At 39.5% G+C, this 24526-nt stretch overlaps 4 protein-coding genes across 4 annotated transcripts; 2 read left to right on the top strand and 2 right to left on the bottom strand.

Annotated features, from left to right (window-relative positions):
* Positions 1 to 772: 772 nt before the first annotated feature.
* On the bottom strand, positions 773 to 3429 carry LOC140941270 (actin-3). Its single transcript, XM_073390251.1, has 3 exons — positions 3083 to 3429; positions 2864 to 2974; positions 773 to 1846 (listed from the first exon to the last, which is right to left on the bottom strand). The coding sequence occupies exons 1-3, from the start codon at positions 3335 to 3337 to the stop codon at positions 1082 to 1084; spliced, it is 1131 nt and encodes a 376-aa protein (XP_073246352.1). The 5' UTR covers positions 3338 to 3429; the 3' UTR covers positions 773 to 1081.
* Positions 3430 to 7103: 3674 nt separating this feature from the next.
* LOC140941269 (actin, cytoplasmic-like) lies at positions 7104 to 9250 on the top strand. The gene is made up of 3 exons (XM_073390250.1): positions 7104 to 7446; positions 7521 to 7631; positions 8265 to 9250. Exons 1-3 carry the CDS (start codon positions 7192 to 7194, stop codon positions 9027 to 9029), a joined length of 1131 nt encoding a protein of 376 aa, XP_073246351.1. The 5' UTR covers positions 7104 to 7191; the 3' UTR covers positions 9030 to 9250.
* A 1225-nt stretch (positions 9251 to 10475) lies between these two features.
* Positions 10476 to 20835, top strand: LOC140940905 (26S proteasome non-ATPase regulatory subunit 12-like). Its single transcript, XM_073389868.1, has 12 exons — positions 10476 to 10592; positions 10783 to 10842; positions 12591 to 12719; positions 13512 to 13619; positions 14879 to 14954; positions 15287 to 15315; positions 15727 to 15876; positions 17110 to 17244; positions 17533 to 17645; positions 18733 to 18901; positions 19729 to 19806; positions 20242 to 20835. The coding sequence occupies exons 1-12, from the start codon at positions 10491 to 10493 to the stop codon at positions 20455 to 20457; spliced, it is 1365 nt and encodes a 454-aa protein (XP_073245969.1). The 5' UTR covers positions 10476 to 10490; the 3' UTR covers positions 20458 to 20835.
* Positions 20836 to 20918: 83 nt separating this feature from the next.
* LOC140940906 (uncharacterized) lies at positions 20919 to 24506 on the bottom strand. The gene is made up of 3 exons (XM_073389869.1): positions 24175 to 24506; positions 23531 to 23847; positions 20919 to 22068 (listed from the first exon to the last, which is right to left on the bottom strand). The coding sequence occupies exons 1-3, from the start codon at positions 24500 to 24502 to the stop codon at positions 21451 to 21453; spliced, it is 1263 nt and encodes a 420-aa protein (XP_073245970.1). The 5' UTR covers positions 24503 to 24506; the 3' UTR covers positions 20919 to 21450.
* Positions 24507 to 24526: the final 20 nt, after the last annotated feature.

The following is a 24526-nucleotide window of genomic DNA, read 5'->3' as shown; positions in this document are numbered from 1 at the left end:
GTTACTTGGAATGTCAAAGAATTACTCCTTTTCACATTTGACGGACGGAAAAAAATTTAAAGAACACCAAGTTTAATGATTCGTTTTTGTCAAAAATCGCAATACGTCATTGCCTCCCGTTCGTTGGCGAACAGCGTTCGGTAAACTGTCAGCTTTTCCCCTTCCTTCCCCGTCCATTCCCCCGCCCCCTACCGCTCCTATCCCCAAATTTTGTGCTCGCCCTCATGGGTATCGTGCAGTCTGACCTCTTGGCTAAAGGAAATCGGAAAGGACTTCTACGCAGGCTTACTTTTCTCCTCCTTTTAATTTGTTGACGCGCTTGCGTCGACTTGAAAGTTGAGGGGGAGTTCGAGAAAATTGAAAACGATGACATGTGCACTTAAACCTGTCAATAGAAAATGCACGTATTCCAACCCGGAAATCTTCCTGCTATTTGAGGGAGTATGCTGCTTATTTTTACCCCAGCGCGAAGGAACCTGGGCTAGTAATTCGGTAAGTCACCCTTCGATTCGCTCAAGTTTTAGTATGTATTCATATATTATTTGTATATTACGTATCACGCCAAAATGCTTCACATACAGTTTGACTGCGGGTCGGGATCTTATCAGGCTACCTAGTATTTTGTATTAAGTTATTTGCACGTGTTTACTTGTTTTCTTTTTTGCATTTTTTAATGAAATAAATGCAGAGGTAAGAAGCGAGGAAAGGATGTGCTTGAATCTGTATATTATTATTTTCTTTTCCATGACCTATGGACACACAACAACGTTGGTTAAGAGGAAACGAGTTTTATTGAAACTTCTTTAACTGCTAAACCTGAAGTATAAACAACGATGCAAAGCTTTTCATAACATTCGTTTAAGTTCACTTTTGATAGTCACGAAGCGAGAGATGCTGCAACGTATTTTGAAAGTTGTTATCTAAGTTTGCAAACTTTTCTACAGTTTTCTGAAACAAAATTGAAAACCAGTTGAATATGACCTCTTGTGGCTCCAGAAGTCAACAAATTAAAGTAGCGTCAAATGCATGACTGCGTTTACGAAGAGAGTATAACAACTTTTACTCCTAAAGTTCAAGCTCTTTAGAAGCACTTGCGATGTACAATGGCAGGACCAGATTCATCATACTCCTGCTTGGAGATCCACATCTGCTGGAAGGTGGACAGTGAAGCCAGAATGGAACCTCCGATCCACACTGAGTACTTGCGCTCTGGTGGAGCAATGATCTTGATCTTCATGGTAGATGGTGCTAAGGCTGTGATTTCCTTCTGCATCCTGTCTGCAATACCTGGATACATGGTTGAACCACCAGAGAGGACAGTGTTGGCATACAGATCCTTACGGATGTCCACATCGCACTTCATGATGGAGTTGTAGGTTGTTTCATGAATACCAGAAGCTTCCATACCTAGGAAGGAGGGCTGGAACATGGCTTCGGGGCAGCGGAATCTCTCGTTGCCTATGGTAATCACCTGACCGTCAGGCAGCTCATAGCTCTTCTCCAGGCTGGAACTAGATGCCGCAGTTTGCAGTTCCTGGTCAAAATCCAGAGCAACGTAGCACAGCTTTTCCTTAATGTCACGAACAATTTCACGCTCAGCGGTAGTGGTGAAGGAATAGCCACGTTCAGTTAGAATCTTCATTAGGTAATCCGTCAGATCTCTGCCGGCTAAATCCAGACGAAGGATGGCATGGGGTAAGGCATAGCCCTCATAGATAGGTACAGTGTGGCTCACACCATCACCACTGTCAAGAACAATTCCAGTGGTACGACCAGAGGCGTACAAAGACAACACGGCCTGAATGGCAACATACATGGCTGGACAATTGAATGTTTCAAACATGATCTGCATACAAAGAGAGATATCATTGTCATTCAGTTTAGTTAAACTAATGATGCTTTGCCAAAAAATGAGGAAAAAAGTGTGGCCTTATCTTCCATGAGGTAAGCCACTTAACTGGTTTTACAAATATTAAAACCGCTAGTGAAAAAAGGTTTAGCCCTCGAAAACAGCCTTCTCTCCTCGCTCTTGATCGCCAGGAGGGGCGAAACGTTCCTAGAGGCGTGGGAAGAGAAAAGAAGGCTGTTTTCGCAGGCAATAGAGGAACCAGGATAAGCAGCAATTAAAGCAAAGATGCCGAATAAGGAGCCCATAATGATGGGCTGATGAACAACCGTTAAGGAACCTTAAAATCCGACGACAGCGACAGCAACGAGAAAGTCAAAAATAGGTCCAGTGCGCAAAACAACAAGTATGCACGTGCAGTACACTTTTTGTTTTGTACATTTATTTGCCGTCACTGCGCGGCCACGACGTGGGAATGTCAAAGAGGGTGTAAACAAGCTACGACGAAATTTTCTTTCTGAACTTGGATGTGATCATCAGGAATTCAACCCAAGGAGAGTTCGCCAACATTTGACAAAGTGAGTGAGTTGGAATAATCGCGATGAAGACTGAAATAACTCGAATTGCCCTTTTTATGTGACTTTTTCCCTGCCGTCGCTGTCCGCGGATTTTAAGGTCTCTATTAAGATCAATTTCTACGGAAAAGGAAGATTTTTCACAAAAGCTATCAATTTGTCATATTAGAAATATTTGAAAGGATCAACAACCGTAGGGGCACACGAAAACCTTTTATGAGCCGTGCTAAAAGGAGGTTTTTGTTTTTCCACTCTGTGAGCAGATTGCGCGGCCAGAGGAGAACCATTTCGATTGAATTGAAAGATAAAAGTATAGCTCTCGGTCATTAAATCTGGATTGTCGGGAAGCCAAACTGGCGTCAGACTAAACTGTGGAGACTAGGAGGGAACGTTTATTACTATTGTGAGTTTACTAAGATTTTAAGACAGAATGTACGTTTACCTGTGTCATTTTCTCTCTGTTTGCCTTAGGATTCAACGGTGCTTCTGTCAAGAGAACTGGGTGTTCTTCAGGGGCTACACGGAGTTCGTTGTAGAAAGTGTGGTGCCAGATCTGCAAAAGGCAAGTTCGACATGAAAAAAATAGATGCGTTCATTAGATGCGCTGTTTAAACTTACAGACACGCAAGAGTTGTATTGTTTAAAGAATTGAATTGCTTGCCTTTTCCATGTCATCCCAGTTTGTAACAATTCCGTGTTCGATAGGATATTTCAGTGTTAAAATACCACGTTTGCTTTGGGCTTCATCGCCGACGTACGAATCTTTCTGGCCCATACCAACCATGACGCCTTGGTGACGAGGACGACCTACAATCGACGGAAAAACGGCTCGGGGAGCATCGTCTCCTGCAAATCCAGCTTTACACATACCGGAGCCATTGTCCACAACCAAAGCAGCAATGTCATCATCAGCCATTTTCAGTTTTTAATCTGCGAAAGACCTCCTTGTATATCTTGTGCTGTCTTTGATATGAAACGAAACCAACACGCTGCGAGCATGCTACGTAAAACAGAGCAAAGTGCTGCAAATTGTCAATCAAACAACTATGTGCCCAGTTTATTACCTTATATGGTAATCTTCATGGCCTAATTTGGTAATTAAGTTTTCTGAATTTGATTGATGTGCCGTTAGTTGGCTTACCTGATTCAGAGTCTTGTATGCTCTCAGATGAAAGCTGAGTTTTGCTAGTTTTTTTTTATTCTCACTGACTGAACTCAAATAGCGATCAAAAGCCTTCTCCTCGCTGGAAAGTTACGAAACAACAAGTATGGATCGAGACGAACATTCACTAGACGTAGCTCGTCTTCATAATTCGGAAGCCTAAAAGTTATAACTTAACGAGCTTTCGCTTGAAAAGCAAAGCTCGAGTATGTTAGAAGAAGCCCAGCAGAAAAACAGGAAGCTTTTTAATTTTGTAAAGGGAATGTAATTGTGTTCCTAAAGTTTTTAACCTGAGATCATGATCAGGCTCAATTTTTGTTTCGCTTTGTAAATAACATTCCGGCGGGCAAGGCGGTAGCGGTAGCCGTTAGGCCATCCCCTTTCTTTTTCGTTTAGCGTCGGATGCGTTTCCTGATATTGGGTCGGTCGATCGGATTAAAAAAAAAACTAAAAAAAGAATCACAAGAAGTCTCGGAATAGGAGGCCCTGGTACCCCAGGACGACGTTAAAAGTTAACATTCACATATTTGGATTAACAAAATACAATGTACTGTAAAAAATGTTTCTGTTTTTCTCTATGGCTGTTACTATGCTCATTTTTCAGATTAAAAGAATAGTATTTTAAGTGACAAACGGTTTAACCACGTGGTTACTTTTTTTTCTTTTTCTTTTGAAAATGCCAAAAATTTGGGTCGGTCGGACGATGCTAAACGAAGAAAAAAAAGAGGATTGCCTTAGAGAGAATGTATGAGAATAGCTACAATTGGACCTGATCTCAGGTTAGTCATTTATAGCCTGCAAATTCATGCGCACATGCTCCACCCACGAGCTTGTATTAAATTCGCCAACCTACAACGGAAATATTGGAAATACAAACGGAGAACCAAGCTCATATTCTGCTGAAAGCGAATCTAGGAGATTAAGCTAGCACGCAGAGGCACGTCAGTCTAGTACGCAAACGGCACTTCCCACTCAAGCAAACGGACTATTGAATGATATTGACGAATATTGAGATATGATAGCGGTGGGGGAAAGTTAATAATTTTATTTTCAAATTAGTTGATTTTCGATTGATTTCTTTGGTTATGATTTTTTCTTTCCATTTCCCATAAGAAGTTACATATTATCCCGCACTGGCGTGGGAAGCGATCTACACGACCTGATCTGATCGAAATAATTCCTGCCCAGTACCTGTTGCCGCCTCTGTGGAACCAAGCGAAAACGAACTTGAGGAATAGATAGGGTCGGACGAAGGAGTCAGACTGAAGCATGAGTATCCATTTGCCTCTCCTTTCCTGTCTTTGTATCTTGTTTGTGAAAATGTTATTCATGGCATGAGTATGACTCAGGAAATTGAAAAGAAATATCATTTCATAAAAGCTCAAGTTAAAAAAATATCGCGAAAAATTTCAACTAAAACAAACTAACCTGGAGAAAACAAAGCTTTAGTAAGTTTCCCTGCAAGGTTTCAGGATGTGATTGTAGGAGGGTTTTGCCGATGAAATATGCTAGATATATCAAAAATGTTTTTGATAAATTCAGTTGTCCACGACCTAGACAAATTGGATGTCCTCCGAGCTCTTATGTTTGGTATTTCCTGATATTTCCTTCTCACGAGCAGAGTTTACAAAGCCTTATTTTTTAAGGGAGTGGTATTTCCTCCCTCCCGTCAGGTAATATACGAATCCCCTAGAACCTAGCCTGCGTGGCAGACGCAAAAAAGGGAGGGGATGGGGAGAAGAATAATCTCGTGAGATCTGGCTTCCCCTTCCTTTAATTCTCTACCCCTTTCGAAGCCTGCTACACAGGCTACTAAAAACACCTGGGTACAAAATATCCCGGAAATCTGAGAACCGTTCATTGAACAACAACCTTATAGATCAGGGAAGTTCATCTGTTTCTTCTGGAAGCCTTGTGGCCTTGCTTGGCGGTGTTTATGGTTAACTGTGCATGATAGAGACATTAAAGTCATATCTCTAACTGTTGGTACCCCTTTCGGGCGGAACCTCCTTTTAGACCGTTATAGGGAGTACCCCCGGTTCCCGCCAAGTTTCGATGACGGTAACTAGTATTCTATACCCCCCAAGATAGATCATTCTCTCTCTCTTGATACCCCTTATTCGTTTTGGTTTTGAAAGAGGTTTCGGTGTCATTTTCGGCTTATACTTTCCTGTCAGGAGCCCCGGTCTGATGTTACGCTGCCCTCTGATCTATGCGTACACCAGGCGTAGAGTATTTTCTCGCGCTTGAGTCATTGTTCTTCCACCGGGTAGTAGCATTTATGAGCCTCTCCCAGCTGGTAACGCAAATTTCCGGTCTGCCTTGTTTGATGACGTGCGGAAATTATGGCACACGTGGGGTATGGCGTGATAAGTGGGATGTTCATTTACAGCTACAGCTCTGGCTCTTTCCAGTAGTCTGCTCCGCGGCCGTTTTTTGTGTTGTCACGCAACGCTCCTCCTTTAGTTGGTGTTGTTGTTTTATCTCAAAGGGCAAGAATTCTACAGAGAGTATTTTCAGTGATTTTCGATCAGAAAAGAATACGACACCACACTCCATAGGCGGCCCTCGACGAACAAAATCACCAGTAACAAAGCGAAAAAACAATTTCACAGAAATTTAACCCGCGCGTACAAGGATTTCCTCAAAAGTCCCAAGAGAACGGCGCAGGTATCATTCAACAGGAAGCGAAGTGCTTGTCACGTCAGTCGGAAAGCGGTGCCCTTAGGGAGAGGGGGAAAGAAGGGTGTTTATATCTCAATACTTTTATGAGGGTACCCGCTTTCTACCTATGTCAAGATGTCAAAAATCTACTGCTATTGTCCTGTTGAAGGGAAAAACTACTGATTCACGATTGAACTACAGAATCATAAAGTTAACAATAGTGACTGGGAGCCACATTTCTTTAGCTTGTACCACTCCTTTCTGTTGAGACAAAGTGAACCCCCAGTGAGCAAAAATTTGATCTTTTGGGGTTTGGTGACAAATACCATATGTAAAAAAAACAAATACAAAGCTTAATAATCCTAGAGAAATATTTTACCGCAAATAGCGATAAACTCCAGCAAACGAGGACAAAAAAGCACGCGTCAGCACTGTTTCTTCTATCAGACCACTCGATTTGGAAATTTGCGGGAAATTTGGCTTTGGGATAGATGACCTTTGCTGACAGATCTCTTTTTTGTTTTTCGTCCGCTGAGGCACTTGGGGTGGAGTTTTCATTAGAAATAGAGGCAAAAATTCCGCCTTTCTTAAATATTCGATGGTTGAAAGAAAAGAAAACGGACGCAAGCGACGACATAAATTTTGCAAAATGCCGACCAATAAGTGAAATTTTCCACACTTTTCGATAAATTTCGATTGTCGTGTCATCATTTGTCGTTGACGTCATAAGCGTCACCTTTGAGTTGCCTGTCGGATCCCCTTGGGCGAACTAAAAGCACAAAATTTTGACCATATTTGGTAACAAAGTGTTGCCCATATTGTCGTGTGACGGGTATAAATAACGATGCCTATCCTAATCTCGTCCTATTTCTGGTGGTTGCACAGAGCGATTGTAACCTTTGTAATATTTCAGTGCCTCGGTACGAACTACTTTTGCATTTACAATGGCCGATGAAGATGTTGCTGCTTTGGTTGTGGACAATGGTTCCGGTATGTGTAAAGCTGGATTTGCAGGAGACGATGCTCCCCGAGCTGTGTTTCCATCGATCGTAGGTCGTCCTCGTCACCAAGGCGTCATGGTTGGTATGGGCCAGAAAGATTCGTACGTCGGCGATGAAGCCCAAAGCAAACGTGGTATCCTGACACTGAAATATCCCATCGAACACGGAATCGTTACTAACTGGGACGATATGGAGAAGGTAATTTTAACTTTGGCATGTGATCTTTAGTAAATATTGTGTAGCTTACACGCCAAAATGTGATTTCCTTGCAGATCTGGCATCACACCTTCTACAACGAACTCCGAGTCGCTCCCGAAGAACACCCAGTTCTACTGACAGAGGCTCCTTTGAACCCCAAAGCAAACAGAGAAAAAATGACTCAGGTATTTTTCTTTTTGTTGGAAAAAATTGTTTTTGCCACAAGTAACTAACCGCCCCACCCCCAAATTTCAGTTATTCACGAGAAGACACCGCCCATTAAGATCACGGATGGTTCATTTATTGATCAACTGAAGGACTCAACTTGGCGAGAATTTTAAATGTTCGGTTAAATTTATTTATTGTGATTTAGCTTCATACATATTCATGACTTATTACGCTTTGTTGAGGTGCGGATCTTGATTTTGTAACATGGCTTACTTACATGTTGCCCTTAAGTCAACGCGGAAATTTTGATTTCCTGTATAAAACTTGGTTGGAATTTCTTGAAAATTTATTGGCTAGATTTGATTTACCGTACTTCGAATTGCGAAATTTGCCGTCGACCGTTCAAGTTAAAGTGCGAGTCTAGTGTGTTCGAAGGATGCCGGTTTCTCCTAATATGGTATTGGTTTTTTGGCATAAGCTCAACTTGTTTGTTTTTCTACGGATTAAAATCTGCCTTAAAATTCTTTTTATATTCTATTAAGTTATGCGGTCACGTAGGCCAAGATTTTAGCGGAAAAAGTTTAATTTTAATTTCTACTAGGTCATTTGAGTTTTTATTAATGTTCTTTTTTCTTTGTTAATCATTCCAGATCATGTTTGAGACATTTAACACTCCAGCCATGTATGTTGCCATCCAGGCTGTGCTGTCTCTGTATGCCTCTGGCCGTACCACTGGTATAGTCATGGACAGTGGTGATGGTGTTACACACACAGTGCCTATCTATGAGGGTTATGCCCTGCCCCACGCTATCCTGCGTCTTGACTTGGCTGGTAGAGATCTAACTGACTACCTCATGAAGATCCTCACCGAGAGAGGCTACTCTTTCACTACCACAGCAGAGCGTGAGATCGTTCGTGACATCAAGGAGAAGCTGTGCTATGTTGCCCTTGACTTCGAACAGGAAATGGGCACTGCTGCATCCAGCTCCAGCCTTGAAAAGAGCTATGAGCTTCCTGATGGCCAGGTGATCACTATTGGAAATGAGCGATTCCGATGCCCTGAGGCCATGTTCCAGCCTGCCTTCCTTGGTATGGAAGCTGCTGGTATCCATGAGACCACCTACAACTCCATCATGAAGTGCGATGTGGATATCCGTAAGGATCTGTATGCCAACACTGTCCTCTCTGGTGGTTCAACCATGTATCCAGGTATTGCAGACAGGATGCAGAAGGAAATTGCTGCTTTGGCACCACCAACCATGAAGATCAAGATCATTGCTCCACCTGAGCGCAAGTACTCTGTATGGATCGGAGGTTCCATTCTGGCTTCACTGTCCACCTTCCAGCAGATGTGGATCTCCAAGCAGGAATATGATGAATCTGGTCCTGCCATTGTACATCGCAAGTGCTTCTAAGCTCACTTTGTGAACTTTGAATTTGAGAACAGTTGTGTTTGGTTTGTTTGATTTGAAGAGCACAAAGAAGCATGGAACGAAAACTGTAATGGATATGTGTTGCGACTGTAAATTTTTGTATAGAGTATGGATGATTAAACGGAAAGTGGCAATGGAATATTGTGGACGCTCTCGAATGGAGTTTTTTTAAGTGTAAAAATTAATAAAACTCTGATGTGTAATTCAAGTGTGTACTTTCTGTCTTGGGTTGTGGGTTGGAAAAAATAGTAGATAGGTTCCCTGGTGGCACTTGGTATTCTCTAGGAGGGAAATAATTAAGTTTTTCCTATCTTTCTGGCATTTTGTGTCAGTGAAAGAGGAGACTGCTCTTTGTTTTTAAGATCTGTACTAGGTTGGAGTTTTTGTGGGGTCAGTTTAGTAGCATTTTTTATCACTTTTCATTGCAAATTTTGAATGGAAATAATTTTGGTGAAAGGAAGGGAAAGGGTATTGTGAGAATTAGCTTTTCTTTCTACGTACTCCATCCTCCAAATGACAACCCCTATCCAACTTACGGGAAAGAAAATTCGCAGGCTTGAAGCGAGGGCGCTTCGTAAAAAAACGCGTTTGAGGGAAGGAAAACTTAACGCCCGGTTTATAACTTAGTATCTAAGAATTCATATCGTGTCAGACCAAGAAATTGGTGCGAGAAGAGAAAAGTCAGCAGTCTTTCAATTTCTTCGCCAATACGCCATTACCCTGGTCCTAGAGGTCTTTCTTGAAATTTTTCTTCGCGAAAGAAATAGCGAGCGGCGAGGAGAGAGAGAAAAACCCCTGGTTACCTTGACCTCGAATCTCACTCAAGAAAGACCCCTGGGACCTGGGTAATACGCCCTAGTTTTTCGTGGTTTTTCTTTTTGCGCAGGTGTTACACGTGGCAACGCAGTCTATAAACGTCGAACTTGGGTGTATCGCCTAACTGAGGCCCATTGAGGAAACAGTTGAGAGGATTAAGAAAAAAAAACAACAAACGAACAAATAAACAAAAAGAAATGAGGCCAATTCTGCAAAAAAAAATAGGTGTCACCAGGAACATCAGGTTGCTCCCGAGTTTCTTTAATCTTAACTGAAATTTCTTGTAGCTCGCGCAAGGAGTTACCTCCCGGACGGGGGGAAATGCTTATGGCTCAGTCAATACCCCGCCCCGCTCCGGCCGTTAGTCACTTTTTCGTCTGAAATCTGCAAATGCCTCACTCTTGGGCCAAAAACGTGTTCAAGTGCCCACCCTGGGACGAAATAAAAGGCATGTTTCCTTTAAATTTAAAAGCCTCCTCCTGACTCCTAGTCTGCTACACAGCCGTTTTTAGTGTCGTCACGCCACTCTCGACACTAAAATTTTTTGTAAGCTGAAACCTGGGTCGAGTGCTGACTAATTTTACCCATAATTCTTTCAAAGCCCTCTGACAGAAAAAAACTATCAAAATGGCGACTTCTACAGATATGAAAGGAAATGTGGTGAAAATGGAAGTGGACTACAGTGATACTGTAGACAAAAGAATACCAGAATGCGAAGCATTAGCTGCTGTAAGTTAGAACTAGTTTTAGTGGCTTTTCTTCTTGAGAAAAATGGCTTTAACTTAGCACGTGCCGGTCAAGTAACGATCTATGTACGAGAACCGGTTTATTTCTTTTTAATTTAGATCCTTTAAGCCTTTTTTATGTGAAAAAATATACAGATCAATGCTTTATTTATATTATTCCTGTTGTTTGCTAGGATGGTAAACTCAGTGATGCTCTGGACATTCTTCTTTCTTTGGAAAAACAGACTAGAACTGTGAGTGGTATTGCTAAAGCAGCATGTCATGCATGTTATAAACTAAAGTTGTGGATTGATTAGATAGTTCTTGGACCTTTACAACAACATTAACTACCCTTGGTGCCAGAGTCGTTTCAAACGCAGTTTCAGGCTTTGTCAAGTCTTTATTTTGACCCACATGAAAAGACCCAGGACAAGACAGCCATTCCTTTGATAGCGCAAAACCAAAATTATATTTGGTCAGTGTAAAACGCAGACTGCGGACTTCATTTTACACTCAGTCTGCATTTTACCCCTGGTCCGCGGTCTGCAGTCTGCAGTCCGCAGTCTGCGTTTTACACTGACCGAAATTATAGTAGGTGAATCCCACTACCAAAACATCCAGTATCTAGTTTTTTTTTACTGATTAGTGGGATGCTGTATGTTTCAAGCGCTGTGTTTGGGTGAGAACCACGATGGGTGCTTGATTGGAAGGCTGGTAGTTTGAAGGTGACAAAGATCAAATCCAGACACAAAAGACTTTCATCATTTATTCGGGTCCTGTATGTTTAATATGCTTTCTCACCCAGGAAAAGGTTTACAAACAAAAGATTTGGCTTAGGGAATATCCAAAGTTATTGAAACATTCGTTGGGGTTGAGAAAGTAAACATGCAAAAATAGCGGGCATAAGCTTAGTTGTATTTCGCTCACTTGATCAGAAACATGTCCTAGTACAAAATTTTTGGCCAACCAATGTGTTGTCATCCTCAACTGTGAAAAGTTCTCTGTACTCTTACTAACTTACACATTACACTGTGATAACATCCATTCACCTAAAACTGAGATCCACATACATGTACTCTATATAAAGAGACCGAAACATGGAACCTTGTTCACTGGAGTTGCTTTGACTGTTTTGGAAAGAGACAGCTCCAAGGTGATAGCTGCAACACAGCTACTGTAATTTAAGGGCACTTTCAGGAAATTCTTTAAATTACGGTTGGGATTTTTATGGAATACACATTTTTTACAGGGTGTTTCTCTGTCCAAAGAATAGTTTAGTTAACTGATTCTTGCCTCACTAGAGCTTTAACTATCGCCATTGCCATTCAATTCCTAAACATTAGTAATTCTCTGGTCTTATGGGTGCTTTACAGAGGGAGAGGGGTGGAGGATAGGTAGCTGGACCACTTTAACCCTTTCCCTAGATCTGGTACTATTAGTCTTGGCTGGGGTTGGGTTGCAATATGTAGCTGAAGGCTAACATTGCAGTGTTCAAACATTATACCTCTAGTGGCCTAGAAGGAAATAGAGTATCATCTGCTTTCTGGTTTGATTTCCCTATGTTTACAACCTATTGTCATATCATGAGACTTTGTAACTTGCTCCTGCTTTCTTGTTTTTCATGCCTTTCAGGTCATTTTGCATTAATAAATTTGTAACATTTTATTTTCAATAGCAAGAGCCTTAGTAGGTCAGTCATGGGTTAACTGAACTACATTGTTCTTAGTCTTTGCTTGTCTCATTTTAGTTTGGGTAAAATCAATAAGCTCCTTTAATTATTGTGACTTGGGCAAAAAACCTGAAATCAAAACTATGTGTGAACTTGAACCCATGTATGTAAGATTAATGAATGAATAAAATTATAAATAAATATTGTTATTTTTAAGTGAAGCTTAAATGACACCCTATTGAGTTGAGCTTAGGAATACCCTGTGGAATTATCATTTGACATGCCTAATTTTTGTTGGATTAATGTGATTTCATTTGCCCCTCCAACCTTAAGGCTGCTGATATGCATTCTACAAGCCGTGTGTTGGTGTGCATTGTTCAACTCTGTTTTAAGAATAAAGACTGGAATGCACTTAATGAACACATTGTTATCTTGACAAAGAGAAGGAGCCAGTTAAAACAGGTATGAGGAATGGTGCTCTGCACAGATGATGTCCCAGACTTTTTATCTCCCAGACAAAAAAAAAATGATCCTATTGTAATCTGTGCAAAAATTTTGTACGGGAAAGTCATGACATGGCTGCAATTTATTCTACCTAATCTTTGGGGAGCATTTTGCATTTTTCAACGAGATGTTCATAACATTATTTGGGAAAATGATCAGAATGTCAATAACTGTATAAAGCAGTGATCGGCTTCACTGTTCTACATTTAGTTAACAGATGGGTCTTGGATCCCATAATGAAGGCTACTTGATCTGACAATGAAGTAGAAAATTTTGCTTTATGTTATGAAAATGAAAAAAAGGACGTGGTTAGTTTCCCTGAAATAAGAAATACATCATTTTAACAAACCATGTTGGTAAAACAAAAAAGTGGCTCATGATCCACAGGCATACCTAGTTTGTAGAGGTATTATTCATTTCTTTCAGTGAAAATTGAACTGTTGTGTGTAGCTAATATCAGAGCTAGATCAGTGAACTCCAACTTTTGGATTTCGTTAGCCTAGGTTCTCCTGTTTTATCAAATCAAGTTTATTTTGGCTAATTTAATCAGCTCTCTGCTCTCTCCTTAAAATGTACCGATAACTCCTTTTTTCAGGAGTTGTTCTTGTGCCCAAAACTTTTGCTACTCATATAAAGCCACTGAATGGACCATGTAAGCTTTGTCTGAGTAACCAGGGGAGTCTAACCAACAAGTGACTATATCTCTGCTTCCCCACCAATAACGTTATATTTCTGATAATGTCCTTTCAGGCTGTGACAAAAATGATTCAAGAGGCATTCAGCTATGTAGAACAGACTCCAGACCTGGAAACCAAACTGAAGCTGATAGATACACTCAGGACAGTCACAGCTGGGAAGGTACAAAGAAATCTTGGCAATTTTGACAGTAGTACTACATTACAGTCGACTCCCAATAACTCGAACCCTCGCTAACTTGAACCTTGCACTAACTCAAACCAAAATTGATTTCCCGTGGATTTCCTTCTTACATTTTCTATAATTTTACGCCTGGTAACTCAAAGCTCCGGCTAACTTGAAGAAATTTTTGTTTCCCATCAGATCATTTCCATATAAATTTACCCTTGTTACTTAAAGCGCCTCCCAATAACTCAAACCTTCTAAGGCTGGTTTTCACTAGCGACGGAGTTGGAGTCGGAGTCGTAATCAGAAGCGTAGAGCTTATGATCTAGTGAAAACAGCGTTCCGATTCTGCTTACGACTCCGTCGCTTACGTTCCGCTTATGATCTAGTGAAAACCAGATTGTGGGAGTCGGAAGCAGAAGCAGAAGAACCAAACCAATCACAAAGCGTGGGAATGTGCATTCTGATTGGCTTATCCTTCCGCTTCTGCTTCCGACTCTGACAATCTGGTTTTCACTAGATCATAAGAGGAACGTAAGCGACGGAGTCGGAAGCCGAGTCGGAAGAAAATGTAAATATTCTGATTCTTCTGACTCCGATTCCGTCGCGCTTATGACTCCGCTTACGACTCCGATTTTTGATTTTCACTAGGTCATAAGCGCTCTTACGACTCCGCTTACGACTCCGACTCCGACTCCGTCGCTAGTGAAAACCAGCCTCTAGGAGTTATCAGGAGTTCGAAGCAAATGACCAGAAATAAGAAAATGGGATAGGGAACGAATGCAAGTACATACACACTTCAAAGCTTGATAAATACGCAGTGCTGGACACTGTATTTAAACTGGACTGACAAAAAAGTAGAGACATACATGTTTGTAGAATACATGGTTTCAATATTACATAATGTTTCAGACTGCAGAACACTTTTTTTCAACTTTTTTTCAATTTTTTTTATTTATTATTGAAACTTATTAGTAAGACATGTCCCCATGGGGATTTTGCAGTCACACGTATAGTGTGCTTTACAGCTACAGTAAAACCTGTATTAAATGGACCCCCCATCAAGCAGTCACCCTATAATAGGCAGACACTAGCAGCAAAAATTCACTTACTTTCGGTTGCATATGTTCGTAAAACAAACCAGCCTTGAGAGGACACCCCTATTAGGTAGTCACTATGGAGGTTCCTGTGGGTGTCTTCACGATACATGTTTCACTGTATATGTTGCTTAACAACTTATTTTATGGCACATGTAGATATATGTTGAGATAGAGAGGGCTCGTTTGACAAGAATGCTAGCTAAAATCAAGGAAGACCAAGGTGACATAGCAGGTAATTAATTACACCATCTTTTCTTTCAAGTTGTTTATTCTTTTCCTTGTTATTGGACCATAACTATATCTTTGCTGAGAGCAAAGTAAGTTACACTGTGAAGCAACAGTGTTTACTTAAATACTTTATGGAACTTATCTCAGTTTACATTTTACCCTTTCTCAATGAAACAGCAGCGCTCAAAAACCCTTATACATAGGTGAAACAAACCTAAAGTAAAGTATTCACTCTAGTGTGCTGTAATATTTTTTCACAGACAAAAAGAACAGATTTATGAGACAATTACTTCCAAGAATCTCCCTTGCTAACTGTTTTCATTTGTTTTCTTTCAGAGGCAGCCACCATTCTTCAGGAACTTCAGGTAAGATATCACAATCCTTGTGCTCCAAACGTCTCTGTCTCTTAGTGCATTTACCAATAGTCCACACTAGCCAGGCAGGTGGATAATTTTGAAGATGAAAAATGCTTTTTTCAAAAGTTTTTGCTAGAAACCCATTGCTGCCCTGCATACCATTTAGGAATAAACTGATGTGACCGGCATTCCTGACTAATAGTGGAACTCTCTTTACGACTGGACTTGTGTAGCCGGTCAGTTCTGACTAGTGGTCAGCACCTCTTCACCCCTGTTCAGACTAGGTCCTGTGTCCAACTCTCGGGTACTAGCACTAGTATGGTCTCTGTGGAGAGGTTTTGCAGACAGACTTGGAAAGAAGGTCCATATTAAAAAATATGCTGGTTCTGCTCTAAATGTAGACGGTTTTTGCTTGAACAGGTTGAGACATATGGCTCAATGGAAAGACGTGAAAAGGTGGAATTCATTTTGGAGCAAATGAGACTGTGTCTGGCAAAGAAGGACTACATTAGAACACAGATTATAAGCAAGAAGATCAGCCCAAAGGTCTTTGAGAACAACCAAGAGCAGGTAACGTGTTATTAATAGAATATTTAAAGGTCATTTACATGTCTTTTCAATTACATTATGCGAGGATAAGAAATTCACGCATACACTGCAAAACATTTTTTTAACCTCATCGACTAGGTGAATGCCTTTTTTCCATATTTGGCGGAAAATTCTTGCATCTTGTTTTTGCTTTACTTCATACTGCTTCTGAAGCCTTCTGTAGTGTTTGAAACTGTACTTGTTCTTTGTTGATTTTCTTGATCTTCCATTTCCTTCTTACAAATTTTGGGCAGTGACCTTATCTGAAAGAAAACTATCCAAGGATCTATGCTTCTGATTTGTATAATGAATAGGTTGCACAAATGAGCCACTTTTGAAAGAAAACAAAACAAACACAGCAATGAGCAAGATGGTAGTTATTAAGGTTGTGTTTACATGTAGATCTCCCCAAGAAACAAAAGCGTGGTTACCTTGAATTCTGTGAAATACTTATTTTTCGTGTTCTTTGATTATTTTGCAAGCATATCTTAAATTAGAACGACAAATTGTTGGGGATAAAAAACAATCTTATGCAGAAAAGTAAAACATCAGCCTTCTATAAACTGACAATACTTAATTTAAAGGAACTTTCTACTAACCATGTCTGGTTACTTGGGCACATTTTTAACAAAACATTGGAAACTACTAACCATTGGTTGACAGGTTACTGTTAATTTTGAACCTTGCAATAATCGTTCATTTTATATTGAGCGTACAATTTACTGAAAAAGGGTCAAATTGAAAAAATGAACCTAGCTGTGAACATGAGTCTTTCTTCAGACAGAGTAGTTGTTAGGGAGTATATCCCCTTGAACAGAATCATCATACAGCTGTAGTTTCTACAGACATCATGTACCTCAACTGTAATTGGATGATAAGTGACCACACAATGACCGTTCAAATGTACAGGTGTATGCTTCAACTGACAGCTTGTCATGACATTTGAGTCCATGTTGTTTATTTTTGCCCATTACATGCTTATAAGTAAAGTTAAGGCAGAAGTTATTTCTTATTGACAAATTCCTTCTTCATGACAAACAAATGTGTCTTCCAGGCACTATGATTCAAGCTTACAGATAATAAGGATAAACTTTCTGAATTCCTCAATTACTCACAGATATAGTAGGTTACTGAAACCACAGAAAGTAAGAGAATTCATCATTTATACATAGTGGGAGATAAGAAACTCTTTGACTAGTATTTTTCCTGTTTCAGGATTTAAAATTAAAGTTTTATCAGTTAATGATAGAGGTGGCTCGGCATGATGGTAGCTATCTGGATATCTGTAAATATTACAGAGCCATGTTTGACACACCATCTGTTTTGGAGGACAAAGCCCAGAAACATGAGGTGAGGATGAAAAATGACATTTCTGTGTCATTATCTTTTTGTTATTATTTAAGAATCATAAGGTTAAAAGGGCCTAATTTTCAATTTTTATTTAAATACATGTACAAATAAATATTACTCCAAATAATATTATTAACAGGCTCTTATTTGACTTAGGCAGCTGCTACATACAAAATATTGAGTGAGTGGGCTTCAGATGAATGTCTCTGCTGGATTGAACTCTGGAAGTGTGTACTGATGCTTACAAACTCAAAACTCATTTTTGTTTGTTTGGTTATTTTTCTGCAGGTTTTAAAGAATGCAGTACTGTTTCTCATCCTTGCTCCTTATGATAATGAACAGTCTGACCTTATTCACCGTGTCGGTGAGGAGAAAACGTTAGATGAGATCCCTCTTTACAGGTACATGAATACCAATAATATACCAACAACACCAACTTGATATAAGTTCTCTAACTTACATCTGTGCTATAATTTCGGTAAAGTTCAGTATGTATAATATTTTAATTTTCCCCTAATAATCAAGCAGCTTGCCCAATGTCTGGTTCTGTGAATGAAGAGCTGTTAGCTTTGATTTTCTTCAGTCAGTATTATTTCCTAATTGAAGGGATATTTTGTCCAGAAAGAAGCACAATGAATAAAAAAAAATCTTGCACAACACTTCACAACATGTTCTTGCAACATGGCAATGAAGGGATATGTGGAGTAAAAAATCAGTTGGCTTCTGATAAAGTGACAAATTCTCTTTACAGTTTGCCAAGTGTGCATTCTTGTGAATCAAGAGGAGAATGTGGTATTAGATCAGGTGCCACTTGGGGTCATGGACAGTGTCCAGTCAAAAATTAGCTTGAGAAAACAGCCAACATTTTGGGATGCCACTACTGATTTCCACGTGATATGACATCTGAGAAATGTGCAAAGAAATTCCATAGTGATGACGCATCACTGCTCAGATCTGGATGGTAATGCATCATCAGTATGGAATTTGTGCGCTTGTCTTTCAGATGTCATTTCAAGGGGAAACCAGTGGTGACATCGCTAAATGTTGGCCAGTTAAAAATAGACATTGATTTTGTCTGGTCATTTACTCATCTGATAAAAAAAATAATTCAAAACTTCAGATTTTAATTGCAGTTAGGGTTGGATATTTTTGGCATTTGTGAAGAAAAAAGGGAAAAGAAAGATAACACCAGATCAAGATCTTTGACAAAATAAATGATTTAATGCAAAGCTTCCTTTAAAATTTGCCTGCCTTAAAAGGACTTTTGTGTTAGCAAAACTAGGTTTTGACTAGACAACCTGATCAGCCCCATCCACTAAATTATTTCAAGCTCTGCCCTTTTAATGAGACTTGATGTTTTTTTTGTTTTTTCATGTTTTTTTAAACTTTGGGAATACTGTGTTAAAATATACAATAATACTGCATAGTCCAACGTAGCTTTCGTTATTAAAATATGACAATATTAATTGGTCTCAATCCTTCTGTTAGGGATCTTCTTAAGTGCTTTACCACTGCTGAGCTGATGCGCTGGTCCTACATTAAAGAGCTATATGAGTCTGAATTGAGAACAAGCACTTCTGCCACTGGCGTGTTTGAACCAGCAACTGATGAAGGCAATAAGCGCTGGGAAGACTTGAGAAAAAGGGTTGTGGAACATGTGAGTTTTTAAGTACATGTCCTTGCAAATGGTGTTAATCATAATCCACTTTAAAGTTACCACGTACCTTCAGGAGTGTCTCGAGTCCAAAATTAATGATGTAGCTTACATGTATTCTGATTAAGCTGCAAATATCTAAAATCATATTGCATTAGTGTATTTGAAATTGCCTTATTAATAATGTAATGGAAAGTTACAAAACATCTGAAAATTAGGATTTTAATAGTTAAGTGACCTTGCAGAAATACCTCTCACAACAAAAATGTGTTGAGAAAAAAAATCCCACAACCTTCTTGGTGTTTAAATGTACATGATACACTAACATTAACTTCCTTCCAAATTTTACTGCAATAATAATATTGAGAAACGACATGTATAAGCCCAACTTTCCTAACTACCACATACACATAAACTCTTAGGGATGGAAATTTGACTATGGTTTTCCAGAACTTGTCATGCCTTCCTACCCCTTCCTGAAACTTAACATTTTTTCATTGGTAGTTTCATAATAATAAACCAGAAAACCATAAAACTTTATTTAGAGAGGGTCAGTACACTTGACAGTTTAAAGAACTGATTAATCTGTGGCTCTCGTAATGTCCCCAACTAATTGCAGACACTTGCTAAATCGAATTTGAATTATTTTGGAAATGTTGATTTATGAAGTCAGGAGTCAATACTGGGAACTGAACCTGGATTACATTGAAGGGAGGCAAGTGCTCTACCCACTAGGCCATGCTTTCTCCCCAAATGAATCTGTTGTAAAGCTCTTAGATTCATGTAAATCCTTACGTTTTACTCAGAAATTTTCATTTATTTCTTTCCAGAACATCAGAGTAATGGCTAAATACTACACTAGAATAACTTTGAAAAGGATGAGCCAGTTGCTGGATCTCAGTGTAGATGTAAGTTTATACCTACAATTTCACATTATATTTTCTCCTTCTCAGTACTCGAAATATTGAAAGTGATGTTAGATTATTGAATGTGAATTTCAGATTTTGTCATGCTTCTGTGAACTCATCCAGAGGTCTGACTATGAGCAAGGGTCCCTGAGAGTTCACAAGACTTCAATCTCTTTGAAGTTTTGTTTTGACAAGACTGTGTTATTTACAAAAGAATGGGCAGATTCTGTTGCCTTGTTCTCAAAAGAAAAGCACGATGAAGTAAATTATATGAAAGCAAATGTAGCCAAAAACACTTAGTACAGGATCAATTAAAAATGCGTTGAAAATGAGGGGAGCTGTATAACAAACCAAATTTCTAAGGTTAATTGAATTTAAGTCAACTGTCTGCAGTCTTGTCCCCTAATATTTTTTTTTGCATTCTTACATTATCAGGAGACTGAGCTGTTCCTTTCTGAGCTAGTGGTATCCAAAACAGTGTTTGCAAGAATTGACCGACCTGCTGGCATTGTCAGTTTCAGTGCCCACAAAGAATCTAATGAAATTCTAAACGAGTGGTCACACAATCTTAACACTCTAATGCAACTTTTAAATCGTACAACCCATCTCATTACCAAGGAGGAGATGGTGCACAAACTTGTACAAATGTAGCTTCTTTCCTGTACCATATCAGTGTAGGTGCATGGCCAAAGTTTAGCCCTCTTTACAGACACTCTCTAGATTCAAGATGCAAAGCTTAAGCAGTTTCAGAAGAATTTGTTTAGACAAGAGTTTGTTATTTAAAGTGAAGAGCTGGTTATTATTGAAAGATGGATATTCACTTTGACTCTTTTCACTCACCTGTGAAGTATCCTAAAACTAAACAACAATAGGTCTAGTTCCTTTGTCTGAAAAGTCTTGCTGTCTGAACTTTTTAGCAAGGGTGTAAAGGGTGTCCAAAAGGTATGTTGTAGTGAAAAAACAAATGCAAGACTGTGTTCACTGTATGTAGTTCTTTGAAATAAAATTAATGACTTCTTACTAATAGTATTTGAGATGTGTGTAAATCTGACATTTCTAGAAATGTAGCACTCACATGCACTCAACATTCATCTAAATGCTGAAAAGTGGTTTCCTGACTATTCTACAGATAACAGATGAGCAAATGTTTTTAGGCCATGTTGTTGGGCAGTCCTCCCTGAATTAATGACGAATTTTGTCACAAGTTGTCAAGTGTTTTAATTACTTTGTGATTTATGGTAGGCAGGAAACTGAACAGCTAGGAAGTTCTTTTAGTTTTTTTCCTTTTATTTTCAGTGAAAGTAGCCAGGGGAAATCCCCAGGTCTTACTAACATCCTTGCATCATAAATTATACACATTTAATTCAGGTCTTGTTTCATTTGTTCCTGGTAGCATCAAATGTGTACAAAATGCTTTTGCTTAGATTGAGAAAACAGCTGACAGTTTGCCACCCCAGTGGTGGCATAGCCTGTTCACAGACCCTCTATTTTCTCTCCAAAGTCCGTCGAGTGCACGTGATCAAAAATAAAACAGAAAGAAAAATAAAACCATGTCTGCGTACAGGCTAGTGGTGGCACTGTAAAATGTTGGCTGTTTTCTCAGGCTAGCTTTTAACTATGCAGTAATGATCATTATGTCAATTATTAAAACAGCCAGTCTTTGTTAATTATCTCAAGTGCTGGAAACTCTTCCCTGAATGTTCTTATGTCATCAGGTAAAAGATGATTGTAACACAATGACAACATCTTTAGTGAGTTCAGCTGTTTTACCATCTGACAAAGAGGTGTTACATTGGATGAATCTAACATATTGTCCTCTATTGATAAATGCTCAAGTGTTCTGGCTGATTTGATGATGAAATTACACAAAGGATCAACGTAGTTTGCTAATCCATTGCCATCCAGCCTTAAAGACTTTAAATGCCCAAGTGTTTTGAGGGAGCACATTTTATGAAGGTTGCCTTCTTCAACACCACATCCGCTCAGTGCCAGATGTGTGAGATTTGACTGCAAACACTGAAGAATAATGCCAACTCCTGCTTTGATGTAATTACCAGACAGGTCAAGTTTTTTCAGTCTTCTCAGGTTACTGCACATTGTTGCTACCTGCTGAATAGCACATGTGTCTCTGTGACCAATCATATTGTAGGAAAGGTTGAGCTCCATGAGATTTGTCAGAGGCAGCAGTGCTGGTGAGATAGACAGGATTCCCTGCTGTTGTAAACCATTCAATGACAGATCAAGACCTGTGGTGAATTCAGGCTGAAAGAAAAATTTAATACATTACATGCTTAGTGTTTCACACACAGAGGGGGGCACTCAACAAAGTTTTATACAGCGAGGCTCCGTACTGAGGTCCAACCCCTTACCCTTTAACATACCATTCTTGACAGAAAATGTACCCAGGCCTTTCATATACCTTCTACTGAAAAATGGTACCCCTTTCACATACCTAGTTGAGAATTTTGGATCCCTTGCCCGGGGGGTACTGCTATATATGGGCTTTATAGGTATGTGCCGCTGTGAAGGGTATGGTTTTCAAGCAGTTTACTCTAGGATAGGGTATATAAATCAAAAGATTTGGGTCTAGAAAAGGGTATCATTTTTCAGGAAACTGATCAGTTGGTTGAAGATTTTATCTAGACTAGGGAAACAGCTACTCTAGGATAGGGGGGATCTGGGGAGTTTACTCTAGTATAGGGTAGCACATATTAGCTGAACTAGCTCTGGTATAGGTTAAGGGTTCCCGGGTCCCAGCGGCACATCCCCACCCAGAAATTCCTAAAGTACCCCCCCCCCCCGGATCCCTTGTAACTGCCATAAATGAACTGTCTTAAAAATTATATTAATAAATCACAAAAACAGAATGTTTCTTGAACTTTTTCAGAGCCATAAAGTGGATTGTCAGTCCATTTGGGCCTTTTTACAGAACAGAATGACAGATTTCCCCTACCCTTTCATAAAAAAATTCAACTTGTGAAATCCCAACCCTTTCATATACCTGAAGCCTAAAAATGGTACCCCTTTCAGGCAAGAGGGTGGGGGCAGTTATTTGTAGGGGGTGCTTAGTTTGTTCTTAATAATAATAATAATAGTAATAATTTAGCGGTTTATTCACAGCTTTTCTACCTAGTAGCTATACATCTATACATCTTCAGAATTTCAGCCTCAACATGTAACAACAAAATTGTTCTTGTTTAAAATGATTGAAAACTTAATTAGTGAACAGGACAACAAGGATCATCTGTAAGTGTAAACCCAAATTTGTGTGTTTGTTTTTTGAACATTTTCTTGGTTTATAATATCTTGTTATCAGGTTCTTTTGCTATCCTCAAGTTCTTATTTGAAAGAGGCACTTGGTTTGTTTTTTAGCCTAATGTAGGGCACTGACTCAAGCATTTACAGCAACACCTTACAATATTTATTATTTCTAGTTTGAGGGAGTTTCTGCCTGACATATGTTTTCAATTGTCGTGAAATTGCCACCTCAAGTTATTACTTCAGACGGGATGTTACCTCTAATAATTTTTCTGGTCAAAATTATAATCCCTTTTGATAAGCCAGTAGTTAGCTTTTCCACTCTTTTAATTTAAGAACCATATCCTTTATAGTAGCACATATGAGTACTCCTCCACCCCTTCACACATGCCACTATGTCTAACCAGTGTAAAAGGGGTGTGGCCTGCCAACAGGACATTCAGTCACTGTAATATGATCAACCCACCTCTAAAGTTGTTAAAAGAGAATAGATGTCCCTTCCTCCTGGAACTTCATGCATTGTTACATGTGACATTTTCAACTCTATGAATAAATGATTAGTGCAAGCTTGAATTGCAAGGGCACAGTTTTTAGCATCAACAACAGCATCAAGCATCACAACCACGGGAGGAATTCTTCGTTTGGGAAGATCTGTCGCTATATTGTTCTGTTTGAACAAATTGTTTGAAGAGCGCATGTCTAAAATTTTCATTCCAGAGACATCACTGTCTGAAACTGGAAGATTGACAGCCAGCTTACAAAATGCCGTGGTCCCTTGAAAGCCTACAGAAAAAAAATGAAATGAAAGTGGTTGAACACTGTGAAGTCATTTCTCTGGTCTGCAAAAGTAGCAGACTAGTGAACAAGTGCTGTGTACAGAAACCAGAGATGGCTCGTCAGCCAAGTAATCTTCACGCTTCTGTGCAAAGTATAGAATTAAGGAATTGACTTAGACACAGTACAATATTGTGCCTTCCTATTAAAAAGTAATTGGGATGGGTGACTTATTTGTCAGATAGATGTTATTATTAGCCATGTGAACTTAATTGAACACAAATATAAGGAATACTTTAGAAGGTTTAAAGGCCTCTCTCTTTTCATCAAACTCACCAATACTACATCCTCGTATGTCTATAAGCTTTACACTATTTTGCGTTCTTTGCAAACAGTAAGCGAGAAGAACCGCTTTTGGTTCGTCGAAGCCTGAGACTTTCTGAAGAACAACTTGCTCGAGCGGCCAGTTAACAATTAAACTTCTGAAAACAAGAATTCGCGAAAGAGAAACGGAAGCCACAAGAAGTTCTTGCAGAACAGTTCTTGGCAAAGTACTCAAGTCACATCGTTCGAAAAAAGACCCATCCTGGTGAATAATGGTTAAGGCGGATAACTTGACGAGCCTGTTGACGACCGATGGTCCTCCTGATGTTGCGACAGACATCTTCGTTTTGTAGGCCAAAAGGAC

The sequence above is a fragment of the Porites lutea genome, chromosome 6 (genome assembly GCF_958299795.1).
Source record: "Porites lutea chromosome 6, jaPorLute2.1, whole genome shotgun sequence".
Classification (NCBI taxonomy): domain Eukaryota; kingdom Metazoa; phylum Cnidaria; class Anthozoa; order Scleractinia; family Poritidae; genus Porites; species Porites lutea.
Note: the sequence above shows the minus strand (reverse complement) of the source record. Positions and strands in the feature narration are given on the sequence as shown.